Source organism: Pseudochaenichthys georgianus, chromosome 12 (genome assembly GCF_902827115.2).
Source record: "Pseudochaenichthys georgianus chromosome 12, fPseGeo1.2, whole genome shotgun sequence".
Classification (NCBI taxonomy): Eukaryota; Metazoa; Chordata; class Actinopteri; order Perciformes; family Channichthyidae; genus Pseudochaenichthys; species Pseudochaenichthys georgianus.
This window is the reverse complement of record NC_047514.1, coordinates 8932227-8951335: the sequence shown is the minus strand read 5'-3', so window position 1 is coordinate 8951335 and position 19109 is coordinate 8932227. Positions and strand designations below refer to the sequence as shown.

Below are 19109 nucleotides of genomic sequence, written 5' to 3'. Positions count from 1 at the left end.
TCATGGATCTGATGACAACAAATCAGGTTGTCTGCATCCTCTTGGCATTTACAGACGGCGATGAGGACGGATGACTCTCTGCTCTGTTCTGCTGGCCTCTGTTATTTGGAATACCACCATCTGTTCACGCAGCATCCCTCCACCTACTCACACTCCCTAACCTCATCCAGATTTGTATTAACTCTCTGGAGTATATAAGGTCAGTTTTGTGATTTCACTCAGCTTGTGTTTACCACCCAAAAATGCCCATGATGTTGGTTTTGCAGGAGCTGTGATGGATTACTCAGTGCAGTTGAGTTCTTCCAAGATTTCAGACGTGTGTGTTAATAAGCAATAAAACAGGCTTGCATTATTTAACTTCGAAAAACATTTATTTCTTCTGACACTGTCAGTTTCCATATTTCCCTTTACAGTATATTGTACACCCAAACATCAACATTTAAGGTACAGTGATAATGTTTTTGTTTTGCCATCCATCCATGAGACCACGCTGCTACTGATGCTGCTGTGTGGAAACCAAATAACTACAGTTTAGATAGTTATAAAGTATGTTTACTCCCAAAAACCCTTATATGTTGTTACAAATATAGCTGAAGAGGTATTAACCGGGAGATGGTGGATATTATTTGCTTGTAAAGTACAATTCCAAGTGCCTGTGTATAGTGTTTCGTGTTTGCCCAATAGGGCTAGTGCAAAGTCCCACACAATGAAGAGCGGCTGCAGCAAACTCATGTAAACGTACTTGACCACAAAAACGTGTATAAAAAACTTCAGGAAAAAGCAATATAGGGACCCATTTGTTTTGGTTTGTTTTCCAAGCCAAATAAGAATCGCACACATATTTGAAATGGCTCCTATATTTCTCAAAAATAGCTCTCTACCACGGTGAAAGAGAAAAGCCAGAAAAAAGTGGGGTTGTGAGAAGAGCATTGCAATGGGGTGCTGCACAGTAGCTCTGGTGTAGATCCCACACACCATGACAGAGCATGTGCAATCTTTAAAGCACTGCTGAGCTGGAATTAACCTGACTATGACTCATACTGAGCCAAAAAATAGGACTTTGCACACACATCATCCAGGCAGTTTACGTCACCACATTAAACAAATATTATTAACGGATAATTGATTGTCAATGAGGGATTTAGAGCCAACTATCAAATGTATTCTTTGCAGCAAACACGCCTATTGACGTTTATCTTTGTGAAATTAGACTTTTTATGGTGACAATTTACACGCTTATAAATATGAAATGGTATTAGTAAGAAAATAGAGTGCTTTGGCTTTGAATCATGTATTTAAGTTAGTTTCAAGCCAAATTAAGCACATCTGTTTTTAAAGTGATTCCTTGGTCCCAGTATTTATCACAGCTGAATCCTTTTTCTTAAGTGATTGTTTGCTAGTGAGTGTATACTCAATTGCCAGTTACAAGTGTTATTTGTTTATTCCCAGAATAATGATTTGGCAACCTACTAGTAAATAAAGGTCTTTAGGTCTCCATTCTTTAAGCCAGATTTTAAAAAACAAATCACTGAAGACTTCACTGACTATGTTTGAGCTCTCAGATGTTGTGTAGAGTAGGAAATAAAAAGGAATCAAACGCTGTATTTTGGATAGCCTTAACGAGGGGCGAGAACTTGAATGTAGAACCGGTACTTTTTGCAAATTTAGATACTACACTTCCAGGTAGAAATATTTAAACGTGAATAATCTAGCATGGAGTTTCCCTGATGCTAGACTGATAGTGGTTAAGGGGACGGATGTGATGACAAGGCAAACCTTTTGAAATGTTACTGTCCAATTCACCACCGTGCCTCAGAAAACCCCCGTTTCTGTGAGTAGTGTCCCGGCCTCGAGCAGCAGACACTTGACATAGACGCGTACGGTGTAGAACATGGTGAGGAAGTCCTGGGTGCTGAACAGGGTGTCCGCCAGAGCGAATCCCAGCGTGGAGGGGATGAAACCTTGGCCGTACTCCACCATCCACGTCCCGCCGCTCCACTGGACGGATGTCGCCTCTCCTACACTGTGGACGATGGTGTCACCTGTGGAGAAGAACATCTGGAAGTAAGGGACGAGGAAATGACAACAACATTTTCACATTCCGATAACATTTTTACATCTTACATTTAGGTCAATAAGGAAATCACAAATACTAAAACATGAAATGTATTGGAAAAATATGTCATGGTATTACCGGGGTAGTATATTTCACTCTTGGTTGTCCCCTCTTTCCACTGTCTGAAGGTGCCGGATATGATAGTGTCAGAAATCTCAGCCCAGTAACGACCTGACAGCAGGAGAGAGAGCAGACATGGAGTCACATTTCTATTTGGTTATTGACAGATTGATCCCAAAAAACGAAGGAACACAAATATAGAGTGTACACATCACTAGGAAAAAGACTACCCAAGTACAGTCTTTATGTAATAAAAGTGTAGGATATATGCTGCATATTACGTTTTATTTTTCTACATAAATCCTTTACGGTTTCCTCAGTACAAAAGATAAGGCTGCAGGTAATAATATAATGTGTGTATCATTTAAGTTTATGATTGCAGACTTTAACCCCCTTCACTCCTCACCTGAGTGTCCTCCTGTGTCCACTGCAGTGCCAAACAGCAGCAAGTACTCAGTGAGTGAGGCGTGAAGCAGACACATGGAGCCCATCCAGCCACCAGCGTTCACAAAGATCCACTGCAGGTCCTCGTCTGGCAGGATATGGCCAGGGTACCTAGTTCAGGTACACTTTATTAGCTGTTTTAAATAAAATGCTACACAACTACTTGAAATAATTGTGTTTAAAATATTGTATAACTCCACAACATCATATGCAGCCCTGTCTACAAAGCAGAGTAAATAACCAAGTTTAGTTGAATTGTAACAGCTCTGCCACCATGTAGCTTTAAAGACAAACATGAATCTAATGACATTTCAACTGACTGAATATGAGTCAATTAAACTTTTTTTTCACTTACAAATAAACACCCTGATAGTTAATGCTTCAATGAGAGGGGTTTCTTATCAGTTGCAGCTACACATGCTTACATGACAGTAAGTATATTATACATTTATGATTAAAAAACAATGTGTGTGTACCTCTTCCTGAGCTCCACCACCACTTTGGAGAAGGCCTGCTCATGGTCCTGTCCTAAGAATACACACATATACTGTTAATTATATGTTATTTGGGCTATTTAAATCGCGTATTTCTACTTTAGACTGCATTTGACTGAACAGCAGGTTAGTTTTGAATGTATGTAGCTATAACACTCCTCAATACCAAACTAACCTGCGTACTGTTTGGCTATTTTGGCTACGTCTTCTTTGTTGAAAACGTACTGCTTGGTGGCCATCCAGTGCCGCAGCAGCAGCACGGTCATGACGGTCACTGCGCCGAACAGGAACAATTTTAAACACGTTTTAACTATAGGCATGGTTGAAACTAAAAGAAAACAGACACACACAACAGCAGCAGCGTTGACTACACGTGTAGACAGAGGCAGAAAGGTTGTTTCAAACACGCCATAAGGCGAGGAGGCGTGAGACGGTGGAGACCAACTGATAGCTTCTTCCCGGTCAGTTGGGGAGGGAATTGGCTGCTCAGCCAATCAGGGGACGAGTTCGTCACTTAGGCGTCAGCAACTTCAGGGTTGCCAGCGAAATGAAAAACCCCCTTTAAGTAGTTTTGTATTTATTTCGTTTGCTTACACAAAAAAAGTTACGAATTCAAATATATTCGTATAGTTTGTATTGAATTCAAACCTTTCCCTTTTTTGTATGAATAATCTTGTCATTTTTGCCCTTTTTTTTCCTTTCAAAAGTTTGTCTTCAAACGTCAATTTATCCCAAGCAGCCATATTTTTTCCCATTTCGATAGACAGGAAGCGGGCAGATGAGTGTTACTGTTGTGGACAAGTAGCTAGCTGTTCAACAAAGTTAAAGAAGGAGTTTATGGTTCAGTGACTCCATAACGGAGAGGTGACAGTTCTCAAACTGCACCGAAAGACATGAGCGGCAATAAAGAAGTCAGTTTTGATCCTAAAGGTACGGAACTTTTGTGAGATAAGGGCTAATTTCATTCATCCAGGATATGATAGCTGCAGATCTGTTGATTACATTACAAAAGCCATTCATCAAATAATGTCGACCTATTATAACAACATAATTTACAAGTCTAATTTACTAGGACGTTCTTGACATTCAAAAAATGTCTTACGATACTTTCTTCCCGGAAGCTGTTTTTGCCGATAGCCTACTAGATGAACATTAACACATTTACATTGGAGTTCAGTCATATTGAATTTCCATGCTAAAGTAACGTGTATGGTGCATGAAATCTATATTACTGTCAAACCACTCAGTCAGGCCTGTTTTCCTGAATTGACAGAATGCTTATTGCACCGAGCCTGCTGTGTAGTCTCGTGACTTGAGTTCCTGCTGTTTTTACTGCTGTAGGCTGCAGCAACAGCACACAATGCTCCCTATAATCCATGACTTTACCATAATCAACTATGTTTGGAGGCTTTTGGATGTGTTGTTTGTGTGTTATAACTAAAAGGCAACATATCTTTCACATGTTTAGTCTTACTGCCCTATTCTTCAAGAAAGGGCCAAATCATTGACAAGGAAAATAGTGATCAGCTGTTTCCATTCTGGACCACACATCAGGAATGTAGGTTATCAGGTGGATAACATGCACATGATTGGACTTTGCTTTTAGTCACCTTTTTGCTCTCAAACTAGCTCTCTGTGTGATTACATACTCTTGTTTTATCTTTCCAAAACCCTGCAGAGCACCAGCACCTGCGTTATAATCCTCTGCGGGACACCTGGGTCCTGGTGTCGGCCCACCGCATGAAGAGACCCTGGGCAGGTCAGGTAGAAAAACCTCCTGAGGAACACGTACCCAGACATGACCCCAGCAACCCACTCTGTCCCGGGAACACACGTGCAAATGGAGAGGTAAGACCAGGTAGTTACTTTGAATAAATCAATGTCATTTATACAAACATGTCATTTTGGAAACATATCCTGGCACTTGAGGTAAATGAACAAATGCCAATTATATAATATTGTCTCCTATTTTGTGATACCCCTGTGTCTGTCTGTTTCTCTCTAGGTAAATCCTGACTACGACAGCACTTTTCTTTTTGAAAATGACTTCCCTGCTCTACAGCCAGATGCTCCTGACCCTGGTAAATGTAATTTCTGATGCAGTTAAATTACTGATTTGATCTCAGACTAAAAAAGTGCACTCAGTAGAGTCTCCACCCTGTCTGTCTGGGAACAACTAATGCTGCAATGTTGGATTAAATACAGACCACAATTGTATAACAAATCACAAACCCATCAGAAACAGGACGCGAAAATCAAGCAGTCGAATTACTTCACCTACATTTTAGAAACAAAACATTTCAAATTTGAGATAATTTCACGGCACAATAGACGATTCAATCAGGGTGAATTTGTTCAGATGGATCAATGCACTTACTGTATGTATTTTAACAACAATAAAATACTTATTATATTTTGAAACAACTTTTTCAGGTTCAGATCAACATCCACTCTTCCAATCTAAGGCTGCCAGGGGTGTCTGGTAAGAACAAAGCTCCATGTCACACAATGCAGGATTAATCAATGTCTGCCGTCACACTGTGATGCTTTTTGTATTGTGTACAATGGCTGTTAAATGTTATTATTTGGAATGATGGACACTATTCTTTATTAAGTGAGGCATATAAAAGGACTGAATTAATAATCTTGTTCTAAACAAATTATATTGTGTTAAAATAATGGCGAAATGTATGTTTTATATTGTACCTTACCAACAAACCAGTGAGATGAATATTAAACAATAAGTAATTTAAATTAGCATGTGGTTAGAATTAACTCAAGGTTGCATCTTAATCAATGTTCCTTCTAAAAAAGGATGATACATTCAAATGTATGACTAATTAAATCGGAGCTGAGCAGTGCAATCAGAGCGGTCATGCTGAGGCAACCATTCACTGCTGCGAATCTGCATACTCAGCTATTAAGAGAAGAGGCTTTTTGTGATCAACACACTGCATGCCACTTGTGTTCGTGACATTTTGAACTATGCAAAACACAATTACAAATCCACACCGTCCACATACACACAGTATATTAATAAGTGTGTGTTCCTCCGGGACGCCAGCAGATGGGGATGTTTTATTAGAAGTAGACACGTATCTTTTGCTGGTGCTCACTGAGATTTACAAAACAAAGAAGTGTACAATTACAAACAAATATTTGCTTTAAAGTTTTTTTATTAAAGCTTGGCTCCCGCTTTGCCATGGATCAATAAGTGTCAAGCACATTTAAATGCAAAGAGGATTTGATTCAAATTATAATGTTCCATATTCAAATCATATCAAAGACATGTCCTTGTCATGATGCCTACACCTTAAACATTTTTCATAATGTTTTATTGATTAAATAGGGTCTATAAAATCCGAAAATAGGGGAAAATGTCTAATGTCAATGTTACCCACATTCCTTTGTACCCACCACATAAAATACATTTAAGAAATGTAAACAAAAATAGCAGGGGACTTTTACCAGTCTGTAGTGTTGTCATTCCAAAACCCATCAATATGATGTAAAACAGAGAAAAAGTATATATTACAACCCTTAAATGGGCAATCACATTTAAATAATCTTTTATAAAACCCATTATATACCCATAGTATGTGGTTAATTTACCCACATTACACATTAATACACCCCTATTTCAGTATACACCACTGTTACCCGTATTATACCCATATTATACCCACTGTTATTTCACCTATGTAACACTGTTATTAGGCCAATATTACACCCATGCAACACTGATATTACACCATATTACATTTTATTTACACTATTATTACACCCATTTTTCACATGGACACAGCCTGTCAAATGACTGTATCCCTCAGGATACAAAAAACATTTAAGGGTTAAGAGGCTAAAACTGGATTTTGTGCCATTTTTGCATTAAACATTTTCTGTCGATGGAATATTAATGCCCCCTAAGTCGTCACTCAATATCTCAAACATGTGTTTAAATGTTGTCTGATGTAGCGGCTGTCAGTCATTTCTGCTGGCAGAGTTAAGAAGCAGAGAAACAGCATACTTGTTGCCCCGTCTTTTTATTGATTTTTACGTTTCAGGGTGTTTTTCTTCCTCGCAGATTCCTTCTGTTTGAGTCTTTTTCTTTTCATGATGTAGGGAGTGGTTGTTCGCTTGTTCAGTACAGTTTCTATTGCTTGTGGTCCACACTGTCAAAAGAGATGAAGCTTGACTACAATGTTTTGCCCGGCAGCTACATCAACAACCAATTAGAACAAATGGGATGTTGGGGATGTTGGGTCAAGGGAGACAAAAGAGAGATGGGGTGAGGGAAGAGGTGAGAAATATTCCTGATGATTTATCGTATCTCCCCTTCTCGGTCATTCTGTCAGTCTCAGCAAAATGATGCTAAAGATTAACTAGATTAACACTTGCTTTCCCAGGCCTAGTAAAGTCCTTAAGTGACTATTATATAACAAATATGTGTAAGTCAGTTGTTACACTTAAAATGATTATAAATATTTTCAAGCATTATCCTCAGCTGGACATTAATTTGGGTGTCTTGACAAGGGGCGGGACATCTCTAAGCAGTTGACTAATCACAACAGAGCCGGCCAGCTAACCAATCAGAGCAGACTGGGCTCTGGTTTCAGACAGAGGGTGAAAAGAGGTGCTGCAGCACAGGCAGAATGAGAAAAATAAAGAGCTTTTTGAACATTAAAACATGGAGACATGTCACAGTAGAGGCATTATGTAATGACATTATATTTCGAGATATTCTTCTACCCAGAACATTTAATAAAACAGGGCATGTTTAGTCTAGTGTCTACGGATTATGTTTGTATCCATTTATTTACATCAAATGAATCCAATGCCAGTGCAACATTTTTGTTTGTACTTTAATTAACTGTTGGTAGTCCTAACACCTACACACAAACAAACACACTTTATATTAGAGTGCTAGCAGCTCCTGTGATACTCATGAACAATTTATGAATACCACCATTCATTTTTGCATAAAATCCAAAGTCGTGTTCAATTATTGATCAGCTCTGTTCATTTCATTTCATTTCAAACCTTTATTTATACAGATAAATCCCATTGAGATCATTGATCTCTTTTTCAAGGGAGACCTGCTCAAGTAGTTCCACATGAAACATAAAAAGAAAACATAAATAGAACAACAAAAGGACATCATACAGCATCATTTACATAATTATCCACATAAACAGGTACCAATAGTTTCCGATTGAGTAGCATCCAACCGAGCTTTAAAAACATGTAGTGGCACCAGATTGTTCAGTTTCCATTTAATTTGCAGACTAATCCAAGACAGAGGAGCTGCGCATCTAAAAGCTGTCTTCCCTAAGACAGTCCTAGCAGTTGGCACATTTAATAAAACCACAGCATTCGATCTCAGGCAGTAGCCACTTACAATTCGCCGTGAGATCAGGGAGCAGATGTAAGATGGAAGTTTCCCTAACATGGCTTTGTATATGAAAATGTACTAGTGGCTGAGCCTCCGTACAGTTAGTGAAAGCAAACCAGCCCTTGCATACAGGGTACAGTGATGGGTTAATGCTTTACAGTTTGTCACAAATCTTAGTGCACTGTGATACGCAGCATCTAACTTGACCAGGCAATTGGCAGGTGCATTCATATAGACCAGATCCCCATAGTCCAGCACAGGTAAAAAGGTCAGTGACTAGCCTTTCCCTGGCCTCAAGCGAGAAACAGGACTTGTTTCTGAAAAAGAAACCTAGCCTAACCCTCAGCTTTTTAAGCAGGTTATTGACATGCAGTTTAAAAGAGAGACAATCATCAAGCCAGATACCAAGGTATTTGTAACAGGTAACCACTTCAAGTTTTATTCCTTGCGTAGTTACAATATCTAAAACAGGCTCTGGTGTCTTTTTAGCTTTAGAAAAGAGCATTACCTTGGTTTTATCAACATTTAAAAGAAGCTTTAGTTCAGAGAGCTGAGTCTGAATAATGTTAAAAACAGCCTGTAATTTAACACCAGCCTCCTGAATGGAGGGACCTGCACAGTACATCACGGTATCATCCGCATACAAATGTAAAGTAGCTTCATCCACATTTTCACCTAAACTGTTGATATATATGGAGAATAAAAGTGGACCTAAAACAGAACCTTGGGGAACACCATTTGCAATGTTCAACCACTCAGAAGACAGCCCATCAAAGTGAACACATTGGGACCTTTCAGAGAGGTAGTTCACAAACCACCCCACTGCATGGCTGGACATGCCAATACTGACCAGCCTCTGCTTTAAAATGTGATGATCGACAGTATCAAACGCTTTTGAAAGGTCAACAAATAGAGCTGCACAACTCTGCTTATTATCTAAAATACTCGCCACATCATTCACCACTTTCATTGTGGCAGTGATGGTGCTGTGTTGCTTTCTGAAGCCTGACTCATGTTTAGACAGGATGTCATTTGTACATAAAAACACCTTTACTTGTTCACTCACTAAGCGTTCAAGAACCTTAGCCAGAACTGACAACTTAGAGATTGGCCTATAGTTGTTTAATAAGGTGGCCTCCCCTCCTTTTAGCAGAGGCAGGATACGCTGACTTCCACAATTTTGGAATTGTGTTCGTGCTGAGGGAGAGGTTAAAAAGAGTAGTGAGAGGTGGAGCAATAAAATCTGCAGCTATCTTTAAAGAGAAAGGTTCTACGTTGTCCGGGCCAGCCGGTTTCTTAGGATCTAGCTTGGTTAAAGCTTCACGAACAACATCAACAGTAAAAGGGTTTTCCAACACACGTTTTTCAGAGTCACATACTGTAGTGTTCATAGACATCTCATTTATCTGACAGTAGAGCTGGTTCCCCCTGGGTGCTGTAGGTAAGGCTAAGAGCAAACACACGCACATGGATCAAATACACATAACTCTAAACTCTGTACAAAGTAAGACATAATTACACCAAGAAGCTATGTTTCCTCCAGATAGCCTGTCTCACTTTCTTTTGTACAGAATTCAGCACAAAATGTCCATATATCAATTGATATCATGATGAAAGCTCAGACCATATAAACTAGACTATTTTAAATCTAACCCCGGACAAATCAAAATGTCTAAAATCAAGCGTCCTTCTATTATTATCTTTAAAATTCATACATTGCCCATTAAATCTCCCTTTGTGATGCTACTATCTCATCATGAATACATCTCGTAGCACAAGTGGTATCTGGGCAGAGCTCTAATACTCCCAGCAGCATGGGTGGCAAACATATAGAAAAACAATCTTACAGATTATAATTGTATTATTAATAACCAGGCCAGTCCTAAATACAGTAGATCAAATCTCGCTTTTTCAATGTTGTGTATGGAAATCCCAGGAAAGTCAGCAGCAGCACTATTATCACCGATTAACCATAATAAGAACAACAAAGACAAAACTCACAAGAAGAAAAGGCATTTCAAAATAAAACCGGAAACCAAAACTAAGACAGGAATTGGTATTTGTAATATGTATAAAGATGACAGTTTAGGATGTTATTTGTCCTAGGTTCATTTTTTTTCTGCGGAGGATGTGGGTTATTAACTTTCCCCTGTGTAACATCTCTTCTGCCACCCTCTCTTTCTTCTTCACGTCTTTCTTCAGTAAGGTCATGTGTTTCCACCCCTGGTCTGACGTCACCCTCCCTCTCATGAAAAAGCAAGAGGTTGTCAAGGTGATTGACAAGTGGGCAGAGCTCGTTGAGGAACTAGGCACCACGTACCCCTGGGTTCAGGTAAGACACACACACACACACACACACACACACACACACACACACACACACACACACACACACACACACACACACACACACACACACACACACACACACACACACACACACACACACACACACACACACACACACACACACACACACACACACACACACACACACACACTCATATTAACATGTACACACTATTGATCCCTGTAAACTTTTCACCCCGCGCTCCAGCACCTCGGATCATTCCATTTTTCTTTTTAATATGTCGTGTGTTGGATTGGATCAAACTTTAATGATGCCTCTGGGTAAACGTACACATTCATTCAGCTGCAGGAAGAAAAGGGATGTCGATCAAATATGATATAGAGATTGGTCTCTGGCTTATTCCTGTCCCAGCTGGACTACGGTGATACCATTATAGATTTGCCTGTCCCACTGTTTTGGCCAAACTCGACCCACTCTACCACGCTGCACTGCGATATATATCAAATGCACCCTATAGGACTCATCATTGCAAACTGTACAGCCTAACTGGATGGTCCTCACTTACTATGCGTAGGATGCAGCATTGGTTTTTATTAATGTATAAAGCCATTTTAGGAAAGCTTCCACTGTACATATGTGCCAGATTTGCCCCAGTTTGTGACTCTCACAACCTCAGATCCAGTGCCTGGATACGGGTCCAGGTACTGAGGCTGGGAAAAGGAGTCGTTTTCATTATGGTCCTTGTTCTTGGAATGACCTTCAATCACGCCTCAAACTGAGGGCACTTGTCCCTATAGCCTGTTTTAAATTGAAGTTGTCTGAGGTCCTTACCACCAGCTGCTCTTGCAGTAATAAGTAGTACCTTTCTTACTGTCCTAATGTGCACAATGTAGTGACTGCTTTTCGCTTTTTTGTTTACTTGGTTGTGTTCTATGTCTGTGTTGTGTGTACTAATGTGTAACGCTGCTGCCTTCTTTGCCAGGTCAGCATTGTAAATGAGATTTTATCTCAATGCTTTTTATCTGGTGTGACGACCCCTGCCTCACTATCTCTGGTGGTGTGTGTGTGTGTGTGGCCCTTTAATGACTCTTCTTCTGTTTGTGCTCACGGGGATTGAGGACACCTGGCGGCTGGAGCTAGCCGAATAAAGGACTGGGCCGGATCTCGCTCTCTCTCTCTCTGGCAGGAGGACGTAACGCGAAGAGCAGCCACGACCAGCTGACCTCTGATTTCGTCGTTTGTTTCGCCTGTTTGTGTCCTTCAGCAGCAGGGAATAAACTCTTTTTTTCTATTCACGCCCTCGTTTTCTGTCGCGCGTTTGTTGTGGCTGAGAGCCAAGCCATGACAGCTGGGGGCTCGTCCGGGATCGCAGTATTGTTGCTAGCTTGCTAGTCGCTTTGCTGGGCCAGCGGTCTCCAGTGCATAAGTACCCGCCGCAAGTAACTACATGAAGACTAGGGAGGAGATTAGTTAGCGGGTGTCATAGTTAGTGGGGGAACTCCAATCATTTATTTGTGCTTTCGTCTCAGTGTAAGCTCCGGTGTTGTGTGGTAGTATGGCGGATGTAGACGCATTTATCAGGGCTCCATCTCAGGAAGCCCTTGGCAATTTCTCAATGGAGCAGCTGCTCGTTATTGCTGAACATTTCTCTGTGGAAATCGTCGGCGATAAGAGGCTAAAAAGCACTATAAAAGACTCTATTGTGTCTGCATTAGGTGAAACGGGAGTGTCTCCGACAGAAAACGAGGGCGTGAATAGAAAAAGAGAGTTTATTCCGTGCTGCTGAAGGACACAAACAGGCGAAACAAACGACGAAACCAGAGGTCAGCTGGTCGTGGCTGCTCTTCGCGTTACGTCCTCCTGCCAGAGAGAGGGAGAGCGAGATCCGGCCCAGTCCTTAATCCGGCTAGCTCCAGCCGCCAGGTGTCCTCAATCCCCGTGAGCACAAACAGAAGAAGAGTCATTAAAGGGCCACACACACACACACACCACCAGAGATAGTGAGGCAGGGGTCGTCACACTGGTTAAATAAAGGTTAAATACATTTTTTTTAAAAAGACATTGTATAAAGTATAAAGGTTGATATTCTAACTGAATTCAGAAAAATCCGGGTTTTTTTTGTTCATTGTGTCCAATTGCACCAAATACTACTCTACACATGGCTCCCATAAGCCATGACTGTGGAATTGACACACTATATAGTTGTAAAAACTATTTTCACTATCAAGTAAAGCAAAATCCCAAACTAAATCGATTTCTATTTCTTAAAATATCTGGTTGCTCCGTAGATCATATTTTAACTTCCGTAGCCAATGATTGGTAACTTCCAACCTTAATGCTCTGAAGGACTTCTTTCCAATTTATTTGGTTAACATTAACTTTTTTAACTGTATTATCAAATGTGTGCAGGGTAATCAGACTGGGATGTATTGTTGGGGTTTATTTCAGCATATGGCCAGGGTTAGGGTAAGGGAGTCTGCACACCATTACAACTGGTGTCTGGAAGAGTTGACATTCTTACAAACCAACCCAATATGGCTCTAGAAATACCTCATGTTGATATTTCTGACCCACCGCCTCTCTGATGGTGATAGATGATGGTAGCTTATTGTAATTTTTCTTACATAACTGCAAGTCAAAATTCCTTTCCGAAATCTAAAACTGTGAGTGTTTTCAGGGCAAGCCACTGAATCTTAGTATCCCTAAAAAGTCTTCTTTAACAGATAAATGCATGCATGGCCGCAGGGAAGTTGCAACAGTGTTAACTAAAGTTCAGCACCAAGGACAGCACCGTGCTCCCTGTCTCCATCAGCAGAGGATTTGCTCTGTTCAAAAGTCCTGGGGTGCTTTTCAATATGCCAACATATTCTTAACTTCACATGTGTGCTAACGGTCCAGCCCTAAAGACATATGTGTCGGTTTTGAGATTTCGTCACATGCTGTTGCCATGGTAACACAATGCTCGCCATGAAACACGGTTTTCTCATAACTCCGCTGAACATGCTCCCAACGGCCCAAAACTTCACAGGTTTGATAAGGATGCAGCCCTCAACACATTTAGGCATATTATGGGGGTGTCATCAAATGTCGTTGCCATGGCGACATATCCCTCGCCATCAAACACAATGTTTATGATCCTGCTGTAACTTCCATGTACGTTTTCCGATCGGCCTGAAACTTCCCACGTTTGCTAACGGCCGAGTACTCGAGACACCTATGTGACACGTCGACGTGCGGACAACAGCCTGCGGAGTGTCGAAGACCCGTTCAACGCTGCTTGCAGCTTTAATTATTATTATTTTTGTATTACCCCTGTTATTGAAAATGCTCTCCTTTCCCTCTTCTTCTCTTATATATTTGTAGTTGTTTTGACTTGCTTTGCCTAAACTCTGAATTTCTCTTATCTTTATATATTTTTAGATCTTTGAGAATAAAGGAGCTATGATGGGCTGTTCAAATCCACACCCTCACTGTCAGGTTTGTAAATGCGCACATGCATGAACACATCATTAGACACATGTAAATGTCAAAAACACAGAAATAAATGAAATGTCCCCGAAGTGAGAATTATGTTAGGAACACACACATAAATTAACACTCTCTCAGCAGACACTTCTTTCAAGACGTCTACTCTGGACGTGCAGCACGAACATGAGCTAACAGAAGCTTTTGTGTCATTGTGTCATTGGTCCAATTTGCACGTATAAGATGCTGGCTTTTTACATACACTGCCAAATTAAGTTGAGTGTGTTAAAACAAATTTGCATAACAAGTTTTTATCCAGACGGGTCTCGACACAGAAGCTGTTAATTGACTCCCAATTACCGTGAGTCTTTGTCACGTTTTTGTGGAAGTGTGAGATTGCTTTTGTCATCTTTTTTGATTTATTTTAATTCACATACATGTTAGTTTTTTTCTTGTCTTTTACGAACACCTCAGAGAATGAGAGTTGCATTTCCTGTCAAACATTCACCTGCTTGTTGAGAACACGCACAATCAGGAGGGAGAACAACAAAACAGAGGAGTTGTTTGTGTAGACAGACGGATCATATTTTTTTATTATTCAAGTCATATTTTGAATGGTTTATGTCTGAAATGGACCAAAGGGTCCTGAAATACTGAGTGAGAACTTGTCAAGAAGTGCCAGTTTGAGTCTTGGTACTCCTGAGGTGTCCTAGAGAAGAATGTGTCTTTATTGTCATCATACAAAGTACAACGGAATTTCTTTGGCAACTCTCACTGCAATAAAAGAGTAGAGCAAGGCACCGAACGCTCAACTGCTCCCCTTTAATAGTAAAATAACAGAGAGAAAAACTGATTTTCCCCTCGGGCTTAATAAAAGTTGATCTCTATTCTTATTTTTATAAACTAGCGACCTGGCGGACGTGACAGTCCAAAAACAGAAACAACCACTAAAATCCTATTTGAACTAGAAAACCCAATCAGAGTAAATCCCCGGTAGCATTAGCAGGATCACTGATCGAGCTTTGGTTGCTTCCTCCGTAGAGTTTCTCAGATATCATTACTGCAGTGCAATTCAATAAGGAAGAAATACTACCCGTTCTAAGGCTGTTCAATGAATATTAACAGCAGAGGGCAGTATATGACCTCACAATGACATGGTTTTAACAGAGAATCATTAGGTGCTTCAGAAAGATACCATGAAAAGTAGTTTCAAATACAACTACTAAAAGCACAGAAACCTTCTGATAAAAAGAAAGTTTAAAGCGCTTTTTGATATTTCTATTCAGTTGCCATCAAAGTTTGAACAAAATAAATAAGTTCTTTGTCGTCACATACACTTTGAAATCATTTTCAGAGACAAAATCAAACCTCCACCTAGTCTGTGATGGAACTTTAAAAAAAGTTTTAGCAGTTTTTTTTGGGTCTGTTTCCTGCATTCCAGATTTCCCTCGCTTAAGACATCAAAGTCCAGGAAAAGTAGAGTAAATGTGTACAGCTAGACTTCCCCTGCAGGCAAAACACCGAGAAGAAGCATTGGTCTAAAACTTTGAAGAATAACGATCAGAAAATGTTAATCACGGTCTGCAGGCGGCGTTGCTTTTGATGAATCCAGTCCCACAGGAACAGAGCTGTATGCATGTCCATGTACGTGGAGAAAGGAAAAACTTTAAACGCCTCTAGAATAGTAATATTTCTTTCTCACGTAAGTAATCCGATTCTGTGAACTGCGCAGGAATTAGTTTGAAAACATTTGCCTCCCAGGAGCGGAGGGATATTGAGTTGGTATTTACTCCCTAAGTATGTATTTATCTGGTGGGAATAGAGATGATACTGTACTTTGCTATTATGTTTGCTTTTCTCTGTGTTTACGAAAACACAGGTGTACAAATATAGAGTCGGCTCCAGATGTTGGCAGGCGTGCAAATATATCCACACACACACACACAACTCTGCCTGGAGGCGCGCAGATGTGCAGTATTTACACATACAGTTCACACACTAACCTTCCCTGTCTCTCTCTGTCTTTGTAAGATCATGATCATAAAAATGGTGCAGCCCTTAGCTAATATTTACAAGTCATTAATATTAAAACCACGCTCTCAGTTTCTGCTCCCATTGCAGTAATTGTGTACAGAACCTTACCGAGGGCAAACAAATGCAGACGAACATTAGTAATTCCCATGTTTTTAAATGTTTCATCTTTATTGCATTTGCTTTATTACATATCAATTATTAATCATGACCCAGCATGGTACAGTTATGACATGTACCCTAAAGGCAAGTTCAGCAGGGCATTTACAGTCTACAATTAAAATGATGAAGCTTCTTGATCATCAAAAATATGTTTTTTTTACAATTTTCCCCACGAGTTAAGACAGATTTATTTTTCATAGGAGACAGTGTGGTTCCCACATTGCATTCTGGGTGTTAAAGTGGAGGAGTGTTGATCAGAAAACTATTTGCCATGCAGCACAGATTATTACTCTGTTCATGCAATGGAGTGTTATAATATGAAAACCTGCTTTCAGTCAAACTCTTCTTTAATGCACCTTAAAGCTCTCCAGTGACAATTGAACATATTCCCTGGTAGTGTTTTACATGAATGCAAAGCCTGTACAAAATACACAACGAGAGGCAACAATAAAGACTTTTCTCAATTATCAACGCACACAGACTGCTCCTCGGTGCAGAAATAACTCATCACTATTCTGGTGTGCTGTCACTCATCAGAGAATATGTAAATACATCCCATTCAAAGTGTTATCTCAGGTCCTGATTCATTATGCATCAGTGAGCCATTTCGCACTCCTTCCCTGCTTTTACAGCCTTTCAAATATCATAAAGTGCAAACACGAATACACCGTAATGTCTGTCGTGATGCTCCCCGCTAACCATAAAGAGCTTTCTGAATCCAGTGAAAGTACATTATGAGGCTAATTCCGCAGCCTAAAAAGGTCTCTTATCCATAAAAATGAACTTTAGAGATGGATGTTTTCGTGAATGAAATGACATCCTAAGACTGTCAACATCTTAGTTTTCTCTAGTTAGAGTTTCCTTTCAGAATATCATTCTTAAGCAGAATGACAGCTGGTGGCTGATGAGAGGAACCTTTCAACAATGTGTTAGTAAGGCATCAAAATAGCTGCCTTTTTAGAGATGTTATTAATCATAATCAGGAAGCTGGTGGCTGACGGGCAAACGCCCTACAACGGCCCAATACACTTGCATGAGGAGAAAGGTGCTGCATTTCAATGTTTGGATTGGTTAGCTAGCTAGCTTACAGCAGATCTGCAATAATATATTAGGAAATCATGCAATACCATTGTTTAAATAAACCAGTACAACTTACGTTTTAAGTTTCCAGTGATTGTTGGCCAACTTTGTAATCCCTGAACGTCAAATAGCGCTACGGTCCCAGCAGTATGCATACTTTTTCTTTGTCCCTTTTGCCGTTGTGTTGCGAGCTTCTTACTGCGTTTTTTATTTGCAGTGCTTCGTATTTCCAGTGTTTTGTTATTGCAGCACTTTTAGTTAACACTGCGCATGTGTTGTCTAGTTGGTGAAAATGTTTCTTTATTTGCATGTGTTTTGTCACATTTGCATTGTTTTTGAGAGTACAGCCCGTTTCTCTTAATATAAGTATTTAGGGTGGCTTTAGCTCGTCAGCCACCGTCAGCTTCTGTCTCTATGAACACACGGGAGAGTGCTCTGACATTTTCTGTCGTCATATTAAGAATGACATTTATCATGGCAGTGGTTGTTAACATGGTTAACCAATGACTTACACAGGATATACAGATGATGATGATGATGATGATGATGATGATGAGAGGGGAAGTAGCTGGTGAATATTCTAGGGATTGATGGGGGCATTTTTTGTAGAACGGAACACAATCGAGTTATTGCAAAGGGTTGGGAAACCACACAACTTGTACACCATCATTTACTCAATATTTAAACCAGCACCATTCAGTAATCTTGCAACCTTGGTGCTATCTAGGAAAGTAGCATCATTAACAGAGAGCTTTGCAGAATGCACAAAGGAAGTAAACAATAGCAGCACGATGGCGTATAATTCAGTTATATGACATGTGCCGTGCCCTAAAGGCAAGGCCAAGCGGACACTTGTCCAATTATTAAAGGTCCTTGATCATTGCCACAGTTTGAGCTATAGGTCAACAATATTTGTTTGGGTCCAGCTGGATTTGAACTTTTCGGGTTCCAACATTTTTGGCAAAAATGCCCAAAATATGGTTCCAGGCGGTTGAAAAAGAGATATCTGAGGGTAAAATACAAAGAGCAAGAATCCCTGGCCTGCAGGCAATACAGGAGTTGGATTGGAGAGGGTATCAGCCTTCAGTTGTTCTGAAAACAGATCACAAAGGACCTCTGATGTACAATCAGCTCCAGGGCTTGAAAAGAAAAAGGCTCGACAGTGCCATTACTTCCTAATGACACTTGTCAGTGAAGCTGCCAGTGCCCTGCTAGCACTCCTCTATCTAGATTGTACTAACATACTGTATTAGAGTATGGTGTGCCAACTGTTCAGCAACAGATGGAAAAGAGCTCTCCAGAGAGTCATAAACACAGCCCAGAAAAATAATTGGACTTCGCCTGCCCTCACTGGAAGACATCTTCAGAGCCAGCAGCCTTCTGAAGGATGCAGCTCACCCCCCATCTTCATCTCTGCTCTGCTGCCATCTGGAAGCGCTACAGGGCGTTAAAGAGCTGCTGTCGCAGTCGCAGAAGACTGCCCCTACCCTGAGCCCTCGAAGAACTGAACTCGAAGAAACAAAATAGGTTTTGGGCCAAAACTCAACTAAGTGT

General features: G+C 40.3%; 2 protein-coding genes across 4 annotated transcripts in view; one reads left to right on the top strand and one right to left on the bottom strand.

Annotated features, from left to right (window-relative positions):
• Positions 1 to 349: 349 nt before the first annotated feature.
• On the bottom strand, positions 350 to 3582 carry sigmar1 (sigma non-opioid intracellular receptor 1). The gene is made up of 5 exons (XM_034095685.1): positions 3290 to 3582; positions 3097 to 3148; positions 2583 to 2731; positions 2195 to 2287; positions 350 to 2042 (listed from the first exon to the last, which is right to left on the bottom strand). The coding sequence occupies exons 1-5, from the start codon at positions 3432 to 3434 to the stop codon at positions 1813 to 1815; spliced, it is 669 nt and encodes a 222-aa protein (XP_033951576.1). The 5' UTR covers positions 3435 to 3582; the 3' UTR covers positions 350 to 1812.
• A 302-nt stretch (positions 3583 to 3884) lies between these two features.
• Positions 3885 to 19109, top strand: part of galt (galactose-1-phosphate uridylyltransferase) — an 80717-nt gene continuing 65492 nt past the window's right edge. For all 3 annotated transcript variants that reach the window (XR_011644185.1, XM_071204970.1, XM_034096544.1), the window contains exons 1-6: positions 3885 to 4044; positions 4793 to 4962; positions 5120 to 5195; positions 5548 to 5596; positions 10709 to 10838; positions 14238 to 14294. Coding sequence is in view for 2 of the 3 variants with exons in the window: in XM_071204970.1 (XP_071061071.1) it covers positions 4008 to 4044; positions 4793 to 4962; positions 5120 to 5195; positions 5548 to 5596; positions 10709 to 10838; positions 14238 to 14294 (519 nt within the window). In the remaining variant the exon portion in view is untranslated. The remainder of the gene's footprint in view (positions 4045 to 4792; positions 4963 to 5119; positions 5196 to 5547; positions 5597 to 10708; positions 10839 to 14237; positions 14295 to 19109) is intronic.